A 22,796-nucleotide genomic window follows, 5' to 3' on the forward strand; every position below is an offset into this window, starting at 1 on the left:
AGGTGATGAGGACAGGTGATTATTATACAGGTGATGAGGGCAGGTGATTATTATACAGGTAATGAGGACAGGTGATTATTATACAGGTAATGAGGACAAGTAATTATACAGGTGATGAGGGCAGGTGATTATTATACAGGTAATGAGGACAGGTGATTATTATACAGGTGATGAGGGCAGGTGATTATTATACAGGTAATGAGGGCAGGTGATTATTATACAGGTGATGAGGACAGGTGATTATTATACAGGTGATGAGGGCAGGTGATTATTATACAGGTGATGAGGACAGGTGATTATTATACAGGTGATGAGGGCAGGTGATTATTATACAGGTAATGAGGACAGGTGATTATTATACAGGTAATGAGGACAAGTAATTATACAGGTGATGAGGGCAGGTGATTATTATACAGGTAATGAGGACAGGTGATTATTATACAGGTGATGAGGGCAGGTGATTATTATACAGGTAATGAGGGCAGGTGATTATTATACAGGTGATGAGGGCAGGTGATTATTATACAGGTAATGAGGGCAGGTGATTATTATACAGGTGATGAGGGCAGGTGATTATTATAAAGGTAATGAGGGCAGGTGATTATTATACAGGTAATGAGGACAGGTGATTATTATACAGGTGATGAGGGCAGGTGATTATTATACAGGTAATGAGGACAGGTAATTATTATACAGGTAATGAGGGCAGGTGATTATTTAGGGTGTGGTCTCAGTTTAGATGGACTTTGGGGAGTGTGAGTAGGGGTTAGGTATTTTCTATGCAGCCCGAGCGCTATATGTAAAGATGAATGAGAACCCCTTTAATGAGTGAGACATGGTGTGTGACAGAACAGTGAGTGATGCACAGAGCGCAGACAAGAGCGAGAGTGTGGCGGTAATCTGTGCCGCAGCATATTACACCCCCAGATGTCCCACCAGTGCAGAGACGCAGGTGTGGCGGTAATCTGTGCCGCAGCATATTACACCCCCAGATGTCCCACCAGTGCAGAGACCCAGGTGTGGCGGTAATCTGTGCCGCAGTATATTACACCCCCAGATGTCCCACCAGTGCAGAGACGCAGGTGTGGCGGTAATCTGTGCCGCAGCATATTACACCCCCAGATGTCCCACCAGTGCAGAGACCCAGGTGTGGCGGTAATCTGTGCCGCAGCATATTACACCCCCAGATGTCCCACCAGTGCAGAGACCCAGGTATGGCGCGGTGATACATCGGGCCCAATGCTTGCGTCCCACTAGCCGCAGCTATGTCGCTACAGTGTTGCCACCTGTCCATCGTTGTTTTCAGATGCAGCTTTGAGCTATGGCCATTAGGGGCGCCATTGTGTTTAGACCATGTCCATTGTGTATTTGCTTCTCACCTTCAGTAAAGGAGTAGCTGCTCAGGCCGGTGACGGTGCGGGCCCGGTGTAGCTGCTCAGGCCGGTGACGGTGCGGGCCCGGTGTAGCAGCTGAGGCCGGTGACGGTGCGGGCCTGGTGTAGCAGCTCAGGCCGGTGACGGTGCGGGCCCGGTGTAGCAGCTGAGGCCGGTGACGGTGCGGGCCTGGTGTAGCAGCTCAGGCCGGTGACGGTGCGGGCCCGATGTAGCTGCTCAGGCCGGTGACGGTGCGGGCCCGGTGTAGCTGCTCAGGCCGGTGACGGTGCGGGCCCGGTGTAGCAGCTTAGGCCGGTGACGGTGCGGGCCCGGTGTAGCAGCTCAGGCCGGTGACGGTGCGGGCCCGATGTAGCAGCTCAGGCCGGTGACGGTGCGGGCCCGATGTAGCTGCTCAGGCCGGTGGCAGTGCGGGCCCGGTGTAGCTGCTCAGGCCGGTGACGGTGCGGGCCCGGTGTAGCTGCTAAGGCCGGTGACGGTGCGGGCCCGGTGTAGCAGCTCAGGCCGGTGACGGTGCGGGCCCCGAGTGTGTAGCTGCTTCCAGGCCCGGTGACGGTGCGGTGTCCCGATGTAGCTGCTCAGGGCCCGGTGATGGTGCGGGCCCGGTGTAGCTGCTCAGGCCGGTGACGGTGCGGGCCCGTGTGACAGCTCAGGCCGGGTTGACGGTGCCGGGCCCGGATGTAAGCTTGCTCAGAGCCGAGTGCACTTTGCTGGGGCCCGGTGTAGCTGCTCAGGCCGGGTGACGGTGCGGGCCCGTGCGTAGCAGCCTCAGGCCGGATGACGGTGCGGGCCCGGTGTAGCAGCTCAGGCCGGTGACGGTGCGGGCCCGGTGTAGCTGCTCAGGCCGGTGACGGTGCGGGCCCGGTGTAGCTTGCTCAGGCCGGTGACGGTGCGGGCCCGGTGTAGCTGCTCAGGCCGGTGACGGTGCGGGCCGGTGTAGCTGCTCAGACGGTGACGGTGCGGGCCCGGTGTAGCTGCTCAGGCCGGTGACGGTGCGGGCCCGGTGTAGCTGCTCAGGCCGGTGACGGTGCGGGCCCGGTGTAGCTGCTCAGGCCGGTGACGGTGCGGGCCCGGTGTAGCTGCTCAGGCCGGTGACGGTGCGGGCCCGTGTAGCTGCTCAGTGCCGGTGACGGTGCGGGCCCGTGTAGCTGCTCAGTCCGGTGACGGTGCGGGCCCCGGTGTAGCTGCTCAGGCCGGTGACAGGTGCGGGCCCGGTGTAGCTGCTCAGGCCGGTGACGGTGCGGGCCCGTGTAGCTGCTCAGGCCGGTGACGGTGCGGGGCCCGGTGTAGCTGCTCAGGCCGGTGACGGTGCGGGCCCGGTGTAGCTGCTCAGGCCGTGACGGTGCGGGCCCGGTGTAGCTGCTCAGGCCGGTGACGGTGCGGGCCCGGTGTAGCTTGCTCAGGGCCGTGACGGTGCGGGCCCGGTGTAGCTGCTCAGGCCGGTGACGGTGCGGGCCCGGTGTAGCTGCTCAGGCCGGTGACGGTGCGGGCCCGGTGTAGCTGCTCAGGCCGGTGACGGTGCGGGCCCGGTGTAGCTGCTCAGGCCGGTGACGGTGCGGGCCCGGTGTAGCTGCTCAGGCCGGTGACGGTGCGGGCCCGGTGTAGCTGCTCAGGCCGGTGACGGTGCGGGCCCGGTGTAGCTGCTCAGGCCGGTGACGGTGCGGGCCCGGTGTAGCTGCTCACAATCCATCTTTCATTTGCTGCCAGTCTCATCCATTTTCTCCCTCATGGTTTTGTTACGGCTGTATGTTCTGTTCTAGGCCCCCTCACCCGTGAACCCCAATGCCCTGGACCGCACAGCTGCTTGGCTGCTGAATATGAATATGCAGCTATTAGAAGATGAAGGCTCTGAGCACAGGGATAAGAGCAGGAGTAAGGAAGACATGAGCCAAGCAGACAAGGTAACATGTGACCCGAGGAGGGACCCCCCGAGCCGGCCCCCAGCCACCCCCGATACCGGCCCCCAGCCATAGTGCACCCCCATAACGGCCCCCAGCCATAGTGCACCCCCATACCGGCCCCCAGCCATAGTGCACCCCCCATACCGGCCCCCAGCAATAGTGCACCCCCCATACCGGCCCCCAGCCATAGTGCACCCCCCATACCGGCCCCCAGCCATAGTGCACCCCCATACCGGCCCCCAGCCATAGTGCACCCCCCATACCGGCCCCCAGCCATAGTGCACCCCCCATACCGGCCCCCAGCCATAGTGCACCGCCCCAACCGGCCCCCAGCCATAGTGCACCCCCATACCGGCCCCCAGCCATAGTGTACCCCCCATACCGGCCCCCAGCCATAGTGCACCCCCATACCGGCCCCAGCCATAGTGCACCCCCATACCGGCCCCCAGCCATAGTGCACCCCCCATACCGGCCCCCAGCCATAGTGCACCCCCGATAACGGCCCCCAGCCATAGTGCACCCCCATACCGGCCCCCAGCCATAGTGCACCCCCATAACCGGCCCCCAGCCATAGTGCACCCCCCATACCGGCCCCCAGCCATAGTGCACCGCCCGAACCGGCCCCCAGCCATAGTGCACCCCCTGAACCGGCCCCCAGCCATAGTGCACCCCCCATACGGCCCCCAGCCATAGTGCACCCCCATACCGGCCCCCAGCCATAGTGCACCCCCTGAACCGGCCCCCAGCCATAGTGCACCACCCCATACCGGCCCCCAGCCATAGTGCACCCCCATACCGGCCCCCAGCCATAGTGCACCCCCCGAACCGGCCCCCAGCCATAGTGCACCCCCCATACTGGCCCCCAGCCATAGTGCACCGCCCGAACCGGCCCCCAGCCATAGTGCACCCCCCATACCGGCCCCCAGCCATAGTGCACCCCCCATACCGGCCCCCAGCCATAGTGCACCCCCATACCGGCCCCCAGCCATAGTGCACCCCCCATACCGGCCCCCAGCCATAGTGCACCGCCCGAACCGGCCCCCAGCCATAGTGCACCCCCATACCGGCCCCCAGCCATAGTGCACCCCCCGAACCGGCCCCCAGCCATAGTGCACCCCCATACCGGCCCCCAGCCATAGTGCACCGCCCGAACCGGCCCCCAGCCATAGTGCACCCCCCATACCGGCCCCCAGCCATAGTGCACCGCCCGAACCGGCCCCCAGCCATAGTGCACCCCCCATACCGGCCCCCCAGCCATAGTGCACCCCCCATACCGGCCCCCAGCCATAGTGCACCCCCCATACCGGCCCCCAGCCATAGTGCACCCCCCATACCGGCCCCCAGCCATAGTGCACCGCCCGAACCGGCCCCCCAGCCATAGTGCACCCCCATACCGGCCCCCAGCCATAGTGCACCCCCCGAACCGGCCCCCAGCCATAGTGCACCCCCTTACCGGCCCCCAGCCATAGTGCACCCCCCGAACCGGCCCCCAGCCATAGTGCACCCCCTGAACCGGCCCCCAGCCATAGTGCACCCCCTGAACCGGCCCCCAGCCATAGTGCACCCCCCGAACCGGCCCCCAGCTATAGTGCACCCCCATACCGGCCCCCAGCCATAGTGCACCCCCCATACCGGCCCCCAGCCATAGTGCACCCCCCATACCGGCCCCCAGCCATAGTGCACCGCCCGAACCGGCCCCCAGCCATAGTGCACCCCCCATTACCGGCCCCCAGCCATAGTGCACCCCCATACCGGCCCCCAGCCATAGTGCACCCCCCATACCGGCCCCCAGCCATAGTGCACCGCCCGAAACGGCCCCCAGCCATAGTGCACCCCCATACGGCCCCCAGCCATAGGCACCCCCTGAACCGGCCCCCAGCCATAGTGCACCCCCTGAACCGGCCACCCAGCCGTAGTGCACCCCCCGAACCGGCCCCCAGCCATAGTGCACCCCCATACCGGCCCCCAGCCACAGTGCACCCCCCGAACCGGCCCCCAGCCACAGTGCACCCCCCGAACCGGCCCCCAGCCATAGTGCACCCCCATACCGGCCCCCAGCCATAGTGCACCCCCTGAACCGGCCCCCAGCCATAGTGCACCCCCTGAACCGGCCCCCAGCCGTAGTGCACCCCCCGAACCGGCCCCCAGCCATAGTGCATCCCCATACCGGCCCCCAGCCACAGTGCACCCCCCGAACCGGCCCCCAGCCACAGTGCAGCCCCGTACCGGCCCCCAGCCACAGTGCACCCACGTACCGGCCCCCAGCCATAGTGCACCCCCCGAACCGGCCCCCAGCTATAGTGCACCCCCATACCGGCCCCCAGCCATAGTGCACCCCCCATACTGGCCCCCAGCCATAGTGCACCCCCCATACCGGCCCCCAGCCATAGTGCACCCCCATACCGGCCCCCAGCCACAGTGCACCCCCCGAACCGGCCCCCAGCCACAGTGCACCCACGTACCGGCCCCCAGCCACAGTGCACCCACGTACCGGCCCCCAGCCATAGTGCACCCCCATACCGGCCCCCAGCCATAGTGCACCCCCCGTACCAGCCCCCAGCCATAGTGCACACAGTGCCCAGCCATGGTGGTGCCATCCCTCACACAGCGCCCTCTTCTCTAGTCAGTGTAGTCCCGCTGTGGCGCTATCATCATCTTCATCATTTCTTGTCTGCATTATTCTGGGCTGTCGTGGCTTCTTTAGCTTGGTGCCATGTGTGTGTCTCATGAGGGTGGCATGCTGCAGCACAGAGGGTTTCAGCAAGGAGTTATTTCTGCGGCTGTGAATGTTGACTCTCTGTGGGGCTCTGTTATTGGGAGCTGGCGGGGTCCTGCTGCCTGGGATGTCCCCTGCTCTTCATGTGACTATGGCTGAGCTGCAGTACCAGATGTGGCCATGAAAAGGAGGGGGCGTCTACCTTCTAGTCTTACTAACCTCAACTCCCCTGGACTGTCTGCAGAGAGAATATCTGCCAAATCAGAGACCACACAGACCTGGCTAGCCTCACCCCACACAGACCTGGCTAGCCTCACCACTGTACTCCCACACAGACCTGGCTAGGCTCACCACTGTACTCCCACACAGACCTGGCTAGGCTCACCACTGTACTCCCACACAGACCTGACTAGCCTCACCACTGTACTCCCACACAGACCTGGCTAGCCTCACCACTGTACTCCCACACAGACATGGCTAGCCTCACCACTGTACTCCCACACAGACCTGGCTAGCCTCACCACTGTACTCCCACACAGACCTGGCTAGCCTCACCCCACACAGACATGGCTAGCCTCACCACTGTACTCCCACACAGACCTGGCTAGCCTCACCACTGTACTCCCACACAGACCTGGCTAGCCTCACCACTGTACTCCCACACAGACATGGCTAGCCTCACCACTGTACTCCCACACAGACCCTGCTAGCTAGCCGCACCACTGTACTCCCACACAGACCTGGCTAGCCTCACCACTGTACTCCCACACAGACATGGCTAGCCTCACCATTGTACTCCCACACAGACATGGCTAGCCTCACCACTGTACTCCCACACAGACATGGCTAGCCTCACCACTGTACTCCCACACAGACCTGGCTAGCCTCACCACTGTACTCCCACACAGACATGGCTAGCCTCACCACTGTACTCCCACACAGACCTGGCTAGCCTCACCACTGTACTCCCACAACAGACCTGCTAGCCTCACCCACTGTACTCCCCACACAGACCTGGCTAGCCTCACCCCCACACCAGCATGGCTAGCCTCACCCTGTACTCCCACACGACCTGGCTAGCCTCACCCCACACAGACCTGGCTAGCCTCACCACTGTACTCCACACAGAACGCTATCACCGCACACACTGTATCCCCCCCCCCCCGCACACACTTAAGCCCCCCCCCGCACAACACTGTACCCCCCCCCCGCACACACTGTACCCCCCCCCCGCACACACTGTACCCCCCCCGCACACACTGTACCCCCCCCGCACACACTGTACCCCCCCCCCGCACCACACTGACTCCCCCCCGCCACACACTGTACCCCCCCCGCCACACCACTGTACCCCCCCCCCGCACACACTGTACCCCCCCCCCCCGCACACAACTGTACCCCCCAACACTCCGCACCACACTGTTACCCCCCCCCCGGCGCACCCACTGTACCCCCCCCCCCGCACCACACTGTACCCCCCCCGCACACACTGTACTCCCCCCCCGGCACAACACTGTACTCCCCCCCGCACACACTGTACCCCCCCCCCCGCCCACCACTGTACTCCCCCCCGCCCACACTTTACCCCCCCCCCGCACACACTTACCCCCCCCCCCCGGCCACACACCTGTACTCCCCCCCGCACCACACTGTTACCCCCCACGCACACACTGTTACCCCCCCCAGCACACACTGTACCCCCCCCCCCCCCGCACACACTGTACTCCCCCCCGCACACACTGTACCCCCCCCCCCCGCACACACTGTACTCCCCCCCGCACACACTGTACCCCCCCCCCCCCGCACACACTGTACCCCCCCGCACACACTGTACTCCCCCCCGCACACACTGTACCCCTTCCCCCGCACACACTGTACCCCCCCCCCGCACACACTGTACTCCCCCCCGCACACCACTGTACCCCCCCCCCCCCTGCACACACTGTACCCCCCCCCGCACACACTGTACCCCCCCCCCCCCGCACACACTGTACTCCCCCCCGCACACACTGTACACCCCCCCCCCCCCCCGCACACACTGTACTCCACCCCCGCACACACTGTACCCCCCCCCCCCCCCCCCGCACACACTGTACCCCCCCCCCACACACTGTACCCCCCCCCCCCCCCCCCGCACACACTGTACCCCCCCCCGCACACACTGTACTCCCCCCCGCACACACTGTACCCCTTCCCCCGCACACACTGTACCCCCCCCTGCACACACTGTACCCCCCCCCCCGCACACACTGTACCCCCCCCGCACACACTGTACTCCCCCCCGCACACACTGTACCCCCCCCCCCCGCACACACTGTACCCCCCCCCGCACACACTGTACCCCCCCCGCACCCACACTGTACTCCCCCCCGCACACACTGTACCCCTTCCCCCGCACACACTGTACCCCCCCCCCCCCGCACACACTGTACCCCCCCCCCCCCCCCCCGCACACACTGTACCCCCACCAGCCCTCCATTTGTGATCCCGCTCAGACAGGCAGGGTCCGGGCAGTACCTGAGATGTAGGTGCATTGGCTGCTGACACGTCGGGCTCTGTCAGGTGTCGCTGATTGTCGCCCCCTATGGGAGGAGAGGGAATATACAGGGAATGATGTATCTATAGGGCCTGACTAAGCCCGGTCTTTCCCGCAGTATCAGCAGGAGATGATTGTGCTGCAGGATAAGCTGCGACTGTCCAACAGAAGCTGGAGAGTACGAGAGCCGCTGCAAGAGCCAAGACGAGCAGACGCAGAAGATCCTGCTGGAGTACCAGGCCCGGCTGGAGGAGAGCGAGGAGAGGCTGCTGCGGCTGGCAGCAGGAGGACAAGGAGATGCAGATGAAGGGGATCATAAGCAGGTAGAGGGGGCACATGACTCACTGACTGCACAGACATCTCATCATCTCCGGGGTGCGCACAGGTGCAGGAGGGTTCCCATCCCCACCACTATCCCTCCGGAGAGAGGGGGCGCTATGTGCGCACTGTATACACGGGGGGGCTATGTGCGTACTGTATACACGGGGGGCTATGTGCGCACTGTATATACATGGGGGGGCTATGTGCGTACTATATACACGGGGGGCTATGTGCGTACTGTATACACGGGGGGCTATGTGTGCACTGTATATACACGGGGGGCTATGTGCGCACTGTATATACACGGGGGGCTATGTGCGCACTGTATATACACGGGGGGGGCTATGTGTGCACTGTATACACGGGGGGGCTATGTGCGCACTGTATATACACGGGAGGGCTATGTGCGCACTGTATACACGGGGGGCTATGTGTGCACTGTATATACACGGGGGGGGCTATGTGTGCACTGTATACACGGGGGGCTATGTGTGCACTGTATACACGGGGGGCTATGTGTGCACTGTATACACGGGGGGCTATGTGTGCACTGTATACACGGGGGGCTATGTGCGCACTGTATACACGGGGGGGGCTATGTGTGCACTGTATATACACGGGGGGCTATGTGTGTACTGTATATACACGGGGGGGCTATGTGTGCACTGTATACATGGGGGGCTATGTGTGCACTGTATATACACGGGGGGGCTATGTGCGCACTGTATATACACGGGGGGCTATGTGCGCACTGTATATACACGGGGGGCTATGTGTGCACTGTATATACACGGGGGGCTATGTGTGCACTGTATATACACGGGGGGCTATGTGTGCACTGTATACACAGGGGGGGCTATGTGCGCACTGTATATACACGGGGGGCTATGTGTGCACTGTATATACACGGGGGGCTATGTGTGCACTGTATATACACGGGGGGCTATGTGCGTACTGTATATACACGGGGGGCTATGTGCGCACTGTATATACACGGGGGGCTATGTGCGTACTGTATATACGGGGGGCTATGTGCGCACTGTATATACACGGGGGGCTATGTGTGCACTGTATACACGGGGGGCTATGTGCGCACTGTATACACGGGGGGGCTATGTGCGTACTGTATATACACGGGGGGCTATGTGTGCACTGTATACACGGGGGGCTATGTGCGCACTGTATATACACGGGGGGCTATGTGCGCACTGTATATACACGGGGGGCTATGTGCGCACTGTATATACACGGGGGGCTATGTGTGCACTGTATATACACGGGGGGCTATGTGTGCACTGTATACACGGGGGGCTATGTGTGCACTGTATATACACGGGGGGCTATGTGCGTACTGTATACACGGGGGGCTATGTGCGCACTGTATACACGGGGGGCTATGTGCGTACTGTATACACGGGGGGGCTATGTGTGCACTGTATACCCGGGGGGCTATGTGTGCACTGTATACACGGGGGGCTATGTGTGCACTGTATATACGGGGGGCTATGTGCGTACTGTATACACGGGGGGCTATGTGCGTACTGTATACACGGGGGGCTATGTGTGCACTGTATATACACGGGGGGCTATGTGCGCACTGTATACACGGGGGGGCTATGTGTGCACTGTATACACGGGGGGGCTATGTGTGCACTGTATACACGTGGGGCTATGTGTGCACTGTATACACGGGGGGCTATGTGCGTACTGTATATACACGGGGGGCTATGTGCGCACTGTATATACACGGGGGGCTATGTGCGTACTGTATATACACGGGGGGCTATGTGTGCACTGTATATACACGGGGGGCTATGTGCGCACTGTATATACACGGGGGGCTATGTGTGCACTGTATATACACGGGGGGCTATGTGTGCACTGTATATACACGGGGGGCTATGTGCGCACTGTATATACACGGGGGGCTATGTGTGCACTGTATATACACGGGGGGCTATGTGTGCACTATATATACACGGGGTGCTATGTGCGCACTGTATACACGGGGGGGCTATGTGCGCACTGTATATACACGGGGGGGCTATGTGCGCACTGTATACACAGGGGGGCTATGTGTGCACTGTATATACACGGGGGGGCTATGTGCGCACTGTATATACACGGGGGGGCTATGTGCGCACTGTATATACACGGGGGGCTATGTGCGCACTGTATATACACGGGGGGCTATGTGTGCACTGTATATACACGGGGGGCTATGTGTGCACTGTATACACGGGGGGCTATGTGCGCACTGTATATACACGGGGGGCTATGTGTGCACTGTATACAACGGGGGGCTATGTGTGCACTGTATATACACGCGGGGCTATGTGCGCACTGTATATACACGGGGGGCTATGTTGCGCACTGTATATTACACGGGGGGCTATGTGTGCACTATATATACACGGGGTGCTATGTTGCGCACTGTATACCACGGGGGGGCTATGTGTGCACTGTATACACGGGGGGGCTATGTGTGCACTGTATACACGGGGGGGCTATGTGCGTACTGTATATACACGGGGGGGCTATGTGTGCACTGTATATACACGGGGGGCTAATGTGTGCACCTGTATACCGGGGGGGCTATGTGCGCACTGTATATACACGGGGGGCTATGTGCGCACTGTATACACGGGGGGCTATGTGCGCACTGTATATACACGGGGGGGCTATGTGCGCACTGTATATACACGGGGGGGCTATGTGCGCACTGTATACACGGGGGGCTATGTGTGCACTGTATATACACGGGGGGCTATGTGCGCACTGTATACACGGGGGGCTATGTGCGTACTGTATATACACTGGGGGCTATGTGCGTACTATATACACGGGGGGGCTATGTGCGCACTGTATATACACGGGGGCTATGTGTGCACTGTATATACACGGGGGGCTATGTGCGCACTGGTATACACGGGGGGCTATGTGTGCACTGTATATACACGGGGGGCTATGTGTGCACTGTATACACCGGGGGGGGCTATGTGCGCACTGTATACACGGGGGGGCTATGTGCGCACTGTATATACACGGGGGGCTATGTGCGCACTGTATATACACGGGGGGGCTATGTGCGCACTGTATATACACGGGGGGCTATGTGTGCACTGTATATACACGGGGGGGCTATGTGCGCACTGTATATACACGGGGGGGCTATGTGCGCACTGTATATACACGGGGGGCTATGTGCGCACTGTATATACACAGGGGGCTATGTGTGCACTGTATAACACGGGGGGGCTATGTGTGCACTGTAGTACACGGGGGGCTATGTGCGCACTGTATATACACGGGGGGGCTATGTTGTGCACTGTATATACACGGGGGGCTATGTGCGCACTGTATATACACGGGGGGGGGTCTATGTGTGCACTGTATATACGGGGGGCTATGTGTGCACTGTATATACACGGGGGGGGGCTATGTGTGCACTGTATATACGGGGGGCTATGTGTGCACTGTATATACACGGGGGGGGGGGGGCTATGTGTGCACTGTATATACGGGGGGCTATGTGTGCACTATATATACACGGGGGGCTATGTGTGCACTGTATATACACGGGGGGGGGGCTATGTGTGCACTGTATATACGGGGGGCTATGTGTGCACTGTATATACACGGGGGGCTATGTGTGCACTGTATATACACGGGGGGGCTATGTGCGCACTGTATACACGGGGGGCTATGTGCGCACTGTATATACACGGGGGGGCTATGTGCGCACTGTATATACACGGGGGGCTATGTGTGCACTGTATATACACGGGGGGGCTATGTGCGCACTGTATATACACGGGGGGCTATGTGCGCACTGTATATACACGGGGGGCTATGTGCGCACTGTATATACACGGGGTGCTATGTGTGCACTGTATATACACGGGGGCTATGTGCACTGTATACACGGGGGCTATGTGCGCACTGTATATACACGGGGGGCTATGTGCGCACTGTATATACACGGGGGGCTATGTGTGCACTGTATACACGGGGGGCTATGTGTGCACTGTATACACGGGGGGCTATGTGCGCACTGTATACACGGGGGGGCTATGTGCGTACTGTATATACACGGGGGGCTATGTGGGCACTGTATACACGGGGGCTATGTGCGTACTGTATATACACGGGGGGCTATGTGTGCACTGTATACACGGGGGGCTATGTGCGTACTGTATACACGGGGGGCTATGTGCGCACTGTATACACGGGGGGCTATGTGCGTACTGTATACACGGGGGGGCTATGTGTGCACTGTATACACGGGGGGCTATGTGTGCACTGTATACACGGGGGGCTATGTGCGTACTGTATATACACGGGGGGGGCTATGTGCGCACTGTATATACACGGGGGGCTATGTGTGCACTGTATATACACGGGGGGCTATGTGCGCACTGTATATACACGGGGGGGGGCTATGTGTGCACTGTATATACACGGGGGGCTATGTGTGCACTATTATATACACGGGGGCTATGTGCGCACTGTATACACGGGGGGGCTATGTGTGCACTGTATACACGGGGGGCTATGTGTGCACTGTATACACGGGGGGCTATGTGTGCACTGTATACACGGGGGGCTATGTGTGCACTGTATATACACGGGGGGGGGCTATGTGTGCACTGTATACACGGGGGGCTATGTGTGCACTGTATACACGGGGGGCTATGTGTGCACTGTATACACGGGGGGCTATGTGTGCACTGTATATACACGGGGGGGGGGCTATGTGCGCACTGTATATACACGGGGGGGCTATGTGTGCACTGTATACACGGGGGGCTATGTGCGTACTGTATACACGGGGGGCTATGTGTGCACTGTATATACACGGGGGGCTATGTGTGCACTGTATATACAAGGGGGGCTATGTGTGCACTGTATACACGGGGGGCTATGTGCGTACTGTATATACACGGGGGGGGGGCTATGTGCGCACTGTATATACACGGGGGGCTATGTGCGTACTGTATATACACGGGGGGCTATGTGTGCACTGTATATACACGGGGGGCTATGTGCGCACTGTATATACACGGGGGGCTATGTGTGCACTGTATATACACGGGGGGGGCTATGTGTGCACTGTATATACACGGGGGCTATGTGCGCACTGTATATACACGGGGGGGCTATGTGTGCACTGTATATACACGGGGGGCTATGTGTGCACTGTATATACACGGGGGGCTATGTGCGCACTGTATATACGGGGGGCTATGTGCGCAACTATATATACACGGGGGCTATGTGCGTACTGTATATACACGGGGGGGCTATGTGTGCACTGTATACACGGGGGCTATGTGCGTACTGTATATACACGGGGGGCTATGTGCGTACTGTATATACACGGGGGGCTATGTGCGTACTGTATACACGGGGGGCTATGTGCGTACTGTATACACGGGGGGCTATGTGCGTACTGTATATACACGGGGGGCTATGTGCGCACTGTATATACACGGGGTGCTATGTGCGCACTGTATATACACGGGGGGCTATGTGTGCACTGTATATACACGGGGGGCTATGTGCGTACTGTATACACGGGGGGCTATGTGCGTACTGTATATATACGGGGGGCTATCGTGCGCACTGTATATACACGGGGGCTATGTGCGTACTGTATATATACGGGGGGGCTATGTGCGCACTGTATATACATGGGGGGGCTATGTGCGTCCTGTATATACACGGGGGGCTTATGTGCGTACTGTATACACGGGGGGCTATGTGCGTACTGTATACACGGGGGGCTATGTGCGCACTGTATACACGGGGGGCTATGTGCGCACTGTATACACGGGGGGCTATGTGCGCACTGTATACACGGGGGGCTATGTGCGCACTGTATACACGGGGGGCTATGTGCGCACTGTATACACGGGGGGCTATGTGCGCACTGTATACACGGGGGGCTATGTGCGCACTGTATACACGGGGGGCTATGTGCGCACTGTATATACACGGGGGGCTATGTGCGCACTGTATACACGGGGGGGGCTATGTGCGCACTGTATACACGGGGGGCTATGTGCGCACTGTATATACACGGGGGGCTATGTGTGCACTGTATATACACGGGGGGCTATGTGCGCACTGTATATACGGGGGGCTATGTGCGCACTGTATATACGGGGGGCTATGTGCGCACTGTATATACACGGGGGGCTATGTGTGCACTGTATATACACGGGGGGGCTATGTGCGTACTGTATATACGGGGGGGCTATGTGCGCACTGTATATACACGGGGGCTATGTGCGTACTGTATATACACGGGGGGCTATGTGTGCACTGTATATACACGGGGGGCTATGTGCGCACTGTATATACACGGGGGGGGGGGCTATGTGTGCACTGTATACACGGGGGGCTATGTGCGTACTGTATATACACGGGGGGCTATGTGTGCACTGTATATACACGGGGGGCTATGTGCGCACTGTATATACACGGGGGGGGGGCTATGTGTGCACTGTATACACGGGGGGCTATGTGCGTACTGTATATACACGGGGGAGCTATGTGTGCACTGTATATACGGGGGGGGCTATGTGCGCACTGTATATACACGGGGGGCTATGTGCGCACTGTATATACGGGGGGCTATGTGCGCACTATATATACACGGGGGGCTATGTGCGTACTGTATATACACGGGGGGCTATGTGTGCACTGTATATACACGGGGGGCTATGTGTGCACTGTATATACACAGGGGGCTATGTGTGCACTGTATATACGGAGGGCTATGTGCGCACTATATATACACGGGGGGCTATGTGCGTACTGTATATACACGGGGGGCTATGTGCGCACTGTATACACGGGGGGCTATGTGCGCACTGTATACACGGGGGGCTATGTGCGCACTGTATACACGGGGGGCTATGTTGCGCACTGTATACACGGGGGGGCTATGTGCGCACTGTATACACGGGGGCTATGTGCGCACTGTATATACACGGGGGGCTATGTGTGCACTGTATACACGGGGGGGGCTATGTGCGCACTGTATACACGGGGGGTCTATGTGCGCACTGTATACACGGGGGGCTATGTGCGCACTGTATATACGGGGGGGCTATGTGCGCTTTGTATATACGGGGGGCTATGTGCACACTGTATATACACGGGGGGCTATGTGTGCACTGTATATACACGGGGGGGCTATGTGCGTACTGTATATACGGGGGGCTATGTGCGCACTGTATATACACGGGGGGGCTATGTGCGTACTGTATACACGGGGGGCTATGTGCGCACTGTATACACGGGGGGCTATGTGTGCACTGTATATACACGGGGGGCTATGTGTGCACTGTATATACGGGGGGCTATGTGCGCACTGTATACACGGGGGGGGCTATGTGCGCACTGTATATACACGGGGGGCTATGTGCGCACTGTATATACACGGGGGGCTATGTGCGTACTGTATATACACGGGGGGCTATGTGTGCACTGTATATACACGGGGGGCTATGTGCGTACTGTATACACGGGGGGCTATGTACGCACTGTATATACACGGGGGGCTATGTGCGCACTGTATATACACGGGGGCTATGTGCGCACTGTATATACACGGGGGGGCTATGTGTGCACTGTATACACGGGGGGCTATGTGTGCACTGTATATACACGGGGGGCTATGTGTGCACTGTATATACACGGGGGGCTATGTGCGTACTGTATACACGGGGGGCTATGTACGCACTGTATATACACGGGGGGGCTATGTGCGCACTGTATATACACGGGGGGCTATGTGCGCACTGTATATACACGGGGGCTATGTGTGCACTGTATATACACGGGGGGCTATGTGTGCACTGTATATACAAGGGGGGCTATGTGTGCACTGTATATACACGGGGGGCTATGTGTGCACTGTATATACACGGGGGGGCTATGTGCGTACTGTATACACGGGGGGCTATGTGCGCCACTGTATATACACGGCGGGGGGGCTATGTGCGCACTGTATATACACGGGGGGCTATGTGCGCACTGTATATACGGGGGGCTATGTGTGCACTGTATATACACGGGGGGCTATGTGCGCACTGTATATACACGGGGGCTATGTGCGCACTGTATATACACGGGGGGCTATGTGCGCACTGTATATACACGGGGGGCTATGTGTGCACTGTATACACGGGGGGCTATGTGCGCACTGTATATACACGGGGGGCTATGTGCGCACTGTATATACACGGGGGGCTATGTGTGCACTGTATATTACACGGGGGGGCTATGTGCGCACTGTATATACACGGGGTGCTATGTGCGCACTGTATATACACGGGGGGCTATGTGCGCACTGTATATACACGGGGGGCTATGTGTGCACTGTATATACACGGGGGGCTATGTGCGCACTGTATATACACGGGGTGCTATGTGCGCACTGTATATACACGGGGGGCTATGTGTGCACTGTATATACACGGGGGGATATGTGTGCACTGTATATACACGGGGGGCTATGTGTGCACTGTATATACACGGGGGGATATGTGTGCACTGTATATACACGGGGGCTATGTGTGCACTGTATATACACGGGGGGCTATGTGTGCACTGTATATACACGGGGGCTATGTGCACTGTATATACACGGGGGGCTATGTGTGCACTGTATATACACGGGGGCTATGTGTGCACTGTATACACGGGGGGGGCTATGTGCGCACTGTATATACACGGGGGGCTATGTGTGCACTGTATACACGGGGGGGCTATGTGCGCACTGTATATACACGGGGGGCTATGTGTGCACTGTATACACGGGGGGCTATGTGCGCACTGTATACACGGGGGGCTATGTGCGCACTGTATACACGGGGGGCTATGTGTGCACTGTATATACACAGGGGGCTATGTGTGCACTGTATACACGGGGGGCTATGTGTGCACTGTATATACACAGGGGGCTATGTGTGCACTGTATACACGGGGGGGGCTATGTGTGCACTGTATATACACGGGGGGCTATGTGTGCACTGTATATACACGGGGGGCTATGTGCGCACTGTATATACGGGGGGCTATGTGCGTACTGTATATACACGGGGGCTATGTGTGCACTGTATATACACGGGGGCTATAGTGCGCACTGTATATACACAGGGGGCTAGTGCGCACTGTATATACGGGGGGCTATGTGCGCACTATATATACACGGGGGGCTATATGTGCGTACTGTATATACACGGGGGGCTATGTGTGCACTGTATATACACGGGGGGCTATGTGCGCACTGTATATACACGGGGGGCTATGTGCGCACTGTATATACACGGGGGGCTATGTGCGCACTGTATATACACGGGGGGCTATGTGTGCACTGTATACACGGGGGCTATGTGCGTACTGTATATACACGGGGTGCTATGTGTGCACTGTATATACACGGGGGCTATGTGCGCACTGTATATACACGGGGGGCTATGTGTGCACTGTATATACGGGGGGCTATGTGTGCACTGTATATACACGGGGGGCTATGTGTGCACTGTATATACGGGGGGCTATGTGTGCACTGTATATACACGGGGACTATGTGCGCACTATATATACACGGGGGGCTATGTGTGCACTGTATACACGGGGTGCTATGTGCGCACTGTATATACACGGGGGGCTATGTGTGCACTGTATATACAACGGGGGGCTATGTGTGCACTGTATATACACGGGGGCTATGTGTGCACTGTATAAAAACGGGGGGCTATGTGTGCACTGTATATACACGGGGGGCTATGTGTGCACTGTATACACGGGGGGGGGGGGCTATGTGCGCACTGTATATACGGGGGGCTATGTGCGCACTGTATATACACGGGGGGCTATGTGTGCACTGTATACACAGGGGGGGCTATGTGCGCACTGTATATACACGGGGGGCTATGTGTGGCACGTGTATACACGGGGGGGGGGCTATGTGTGCACTGTATACACGGGGGGCTATGTGCGCACTGTATACACGGGGGGCTATGTGCGCACTGTATACACGGGGGGCTATGTGCGCACTGTATATACACGGGGGGCTATGTGCGCACTGTATATACACGGGGGGCTATGTGTGCACTGTATATACATGGGGGGCTATGTGTGCACTGTATATACACGGGGGGGCTATGTGCGCACTGTATACACGGGGGGCTATGTGCGTACTGTATATACACGGGGGGCTATGTGTGCACTGTATATACAGGGGGGCTATGTGCGCACTGTAGTACACGGGGGGCTATGTGTGCACTGTATATACACGGGGGGCTATGTGCGCACTGTATACACGGGGGGGCTATGTGCGTACTGTATATACACGGGGGGGGCTATGTGTGCACTGTATATACACGGGGGGCTATGTGCGCACTGTATACACGGGGGGCTATGTGTGCACTGTATATACACGGGGGGCTATGTGTGCACTGTATATACACGGGGGGCTATGTGCGCACTGTATATACATGGGGGGCTATGTGCGCACTGTATATACGGGGGGCTATGTGCGCACTGTATATACACGGGGGGCTATGTGTGCACTGTATACACGGGGGGGGGCTATGTGTGCACTGTATATACACGGGGGGGCTATGTGCGCACTGTATATACATGGGGGGCTATGTGCGCACTGTATATACGGGGGGCTATGTGCGCACTGTATATACACGGGGGGCTATGTGCGTACTGTATATACACGGGGGGCTATGTGCGCACTGTTATACACGGGGGGGGCTATGTGCGCACTGTATATACACGGGGGGCTATGTGTGCACTGTATATACACGGGGGCTAGTGTGCGCACTGTATATACACGGGGGGCTATGTGTGCACTGTATATACACGGGGGGCTATGTGCGCACTGTATATACACGGGGGGCTATGTGTGCACTGTATACACGGGGGGGGCTATGTGTGCACTGTATATACACGGGGGGGGCTATGTGTGCACTGTATACACGGGGGGCTATGTGTGCACTGTATACACGGGGGGCTATGTGCGTACTGTATATACACGGGGGGGCTATGTGCGCACTGTATACACGGGGGGCTATGTGCGTACTGTATACACGGGGGGCTATGTGCGTACTGTATATACACGGGGGGCTATGTGCGCACTGTATATACACGGGGGGCTATGTGCGCACTGTGTATACACGGGGGGGCTATGTGTGCACTGTATACACGGGGGCTATGTGTGCACTGTATACACGGGGGGCTATGTGCGTACTGTATACAACGGGGGGCTATGTGCGTACTGTATATACACGGTGGGGCTATGTGCGCACTGTAGTATACACGGGGGCTAATGTGGCGCACTGTGTATACACGGGGGGGCTATGTTGTGCATTGTATACACGGGGGGCCTATGTGTGCCACTGTATACACGTGGGGGGGCTATGTGCGTACTGTATACAACGGGGGGCTATGTGTGCACTGTATATACACGGGGGGCTATGTGTGCACTGTAATACACGGGGGGCTATGTGTGCACTGTAATATACACGGGGGGGCCTAGGGTGCGCACTGTATACACGGGGGGCTATGGTGTCGCACTGTATATACACGTGGGGCTATGTGCGCACTGTATAGTACACAGGGGGGCTATGTGTGCACTGTTATACAGCGGGGGGCTAATTGTCGTACTGTATATACACAGGGGGGGGGTGGCTATGTGCGCACTGTATACACGGGGGGCTATGTGCGCACTGTATATACACGGGGGGGCCTATGTGGCGCACCTGTATATACACGGGGGGGGCTATGTGCCGTACTGTATATCCACGGGGGCTATGTGTGCACTGTATACACGGGGGGCTATGTGTGCACTGTATACACCGGGGGCTATGTGTGCACTGTATACACGGGGGGCTATGTGTGCACTGTATATATCACGGGGGGGGGGGCTATGTGTTGCCATGTATATACACGGGGGGGCTATGTGTGCACTGTATATACACGGGGGGGGGCTATGTGTGCACTGTACATACACGGGGGGCTATGTGTGCACTGTATATACACGGGGGGGGCTATGTGTGCACTGTATATACACGGGGGGGCTATGTGTGCACTGTATATACACGGGGGGGGGCTATGTGTGCACTGTATATACACGGGGGGCTATGTGTGCACTGTATATACACGGGGGGCTATGTGCGCACTGTATATACACGGGGGGCTATGTGCGCACTGTATACACGGGGGGCTATGTGCGTACTGTATACACGGGGGGGCTATGTGTGCACTGTATATACACGGGGGGCTATGTGCGCACTGTATATACACGGGGGGCTATGTGCGCACTGTATACACGGGGGGCTATGTGCGCACTGTATATACACGGGGGCTATGTGCGCACTGTATATACACGGGGGCTATGTGTGCACTGTATACACGGGGGGGCTATGTGTGAACTGTATACACGGGGGGGGGGCTATGTGTTGCACTGTATATACACAGGGGCTATGTGCGCACTGTATATACGGAGGGCTATGTGGCACTGTATTATACACGGGGGCCTATGTGCGCACTGTATAACCGGGGGGCTATGTGCGCCACTGATATACACGGGGGGGCTAGTGTGCACTGTATATACAGTGGGGGGGGCTATGTGTGCACTGTATATACACGGGGGGGCTATGTGTGCACTGTATATACACGGGGGGGGGGCTATGTGTGCACTGTACATACACGGGGGTGCACAGGACTGTACATAGGGGGGCTCCTGTCCGTGTCTCATGTTACAGATGACATAACCGGGATTTTCTCTGCCGCAGGCTGATGTCCGTGGAGGAGGAGCTGAAGAAAGATCACGCTGAGATGCAAGCGGCGGTGGACTCCAAGCAGAAGATCATTGACGCCCAGGTGAGAACTGTGTCACGATGTGTATGATGTGGCGCATGTGGGTGGGGTTTAGCCTGGGAGGCGTGACTAGTGATAGTCTCCGGTTCTCTCCTTCCAGGAGAAGCGCATCGCCTCGCTGGACGCCGCCAATGCCCGGCTCATGAGCGCCTTAACCCAGCTGAAAGAGAGGTACAGCATGCAAACACGTAACGGGATCTCCCCCACAAACCCGACTAAGTTACAGATCACAGAGAACGGCGAGTTCAGGAACAGCAGTAATTGTTAACAGAGGCGTCGGACCGGCCGGCGGCTCCCAGGACTGCTGCATTATGGGAGCGCCGCACCGCAGACATATGTAATATGATGTGCATAAGATTCCGTATTCTATAAGATTCCTCTTACCATTATTTAATGTTACATCAGATTTTTATTTCGTATGAACTTTTACCAAATTCTGTCCAGAAGGGTTAAAAAAAAAAAAGTCAGAGCGACCGACATAAGAATCTGCGTGACCGCCATAGCCGTGAGCGCTGTCCGTAACTGCTAAAACCTGCTGCTACTGTCACAGGATCTATGGCCCTGTACACAAAGTAAGTGACCCCCCCCCCCCCCATAGTCTGAAATCATACTGCCCTCCCCACTGCCAGCAGCCCTGGAGCGGGGGGCACATGTACTACTACTCTCATCAGGATACAGGACGTCTTCCAGGTGTCTGTGGTGGACTGTGTACATTTACCTGTGGAATAAAGATGCTTTATGAGAACAAGTCTCCCCTGGTCTGCAGCTTATGTAGGGGTTCACGGTACCCCCAGATGAGCCCCCCATAGACTCACACTAATATCAGGTGATAGAATCCAGACAGGGGTGCATGCACTTATTTAGGGTCTGGTGAGGAGAGAAGACTAATGGATGGAGGAGCGGATTTCATAGGGAAGCATACACAACAGATATTATTTATAAAAAGAGTAAAGCCTTCCGGCTCCAGTTTCTGTGAGGCACGGAGGGTTGGTGGTCTCCCTGTAGGGTCAGCTGGCACAGTG

The 22,796-nt window shown here is 58.1% G+C and overlaps 1 protein-coding gene across 1 annotated transcript in view; it reads left to right on the forward strand.

Moving 5' to 3' along the window:
• The window catches only part of DAB2IP (DAB2 interacting protein), a 215,140-nt gene extending 192,618 nt beyond the window's left edge, over window positions 1–22,522 (forward strand). Inside the window, 6 exon segments of the mRNA XM_069986386.1 lie at window positions 3,152–3,292; window positions 8,663–8,715; window positions 8,717–8,819; window positions 8,821–8,867; window positions 21,690–21,777; window positions 21,875–22,522. Coding sequence (XP_069842487.1) covers window positions 3,152–3,292; window positions 8,663–8,715; window positions 8,717–8,819; window positions 8,821–8,867; window positions 21,690–21,777; window positions 21,875–22,042 — 600 coding nt within the window. The 3' untranslated portion in view covers window positions 22,043–22,522.
• The last annotated feature ends 274 nt before the right edge of the window (window positions 22,523–22,796 follow it).

The sequence above is a fragment of the Dendropsophus ebraccatus genome, chromosome 10 (assembly GCF_027789765.1).
Source record: "Dendropsophus ebraccatus isolate aDenEbr1 chromosome 10, aDenEbr1.pat, whole genome shotgun sequence".
Lineage (NCBI taxonomy): Eukaryota > Metazoa > Chordata > Amphibia > Anura > Hylidae > Dendropsophus > Dendropsophus ebraccatus.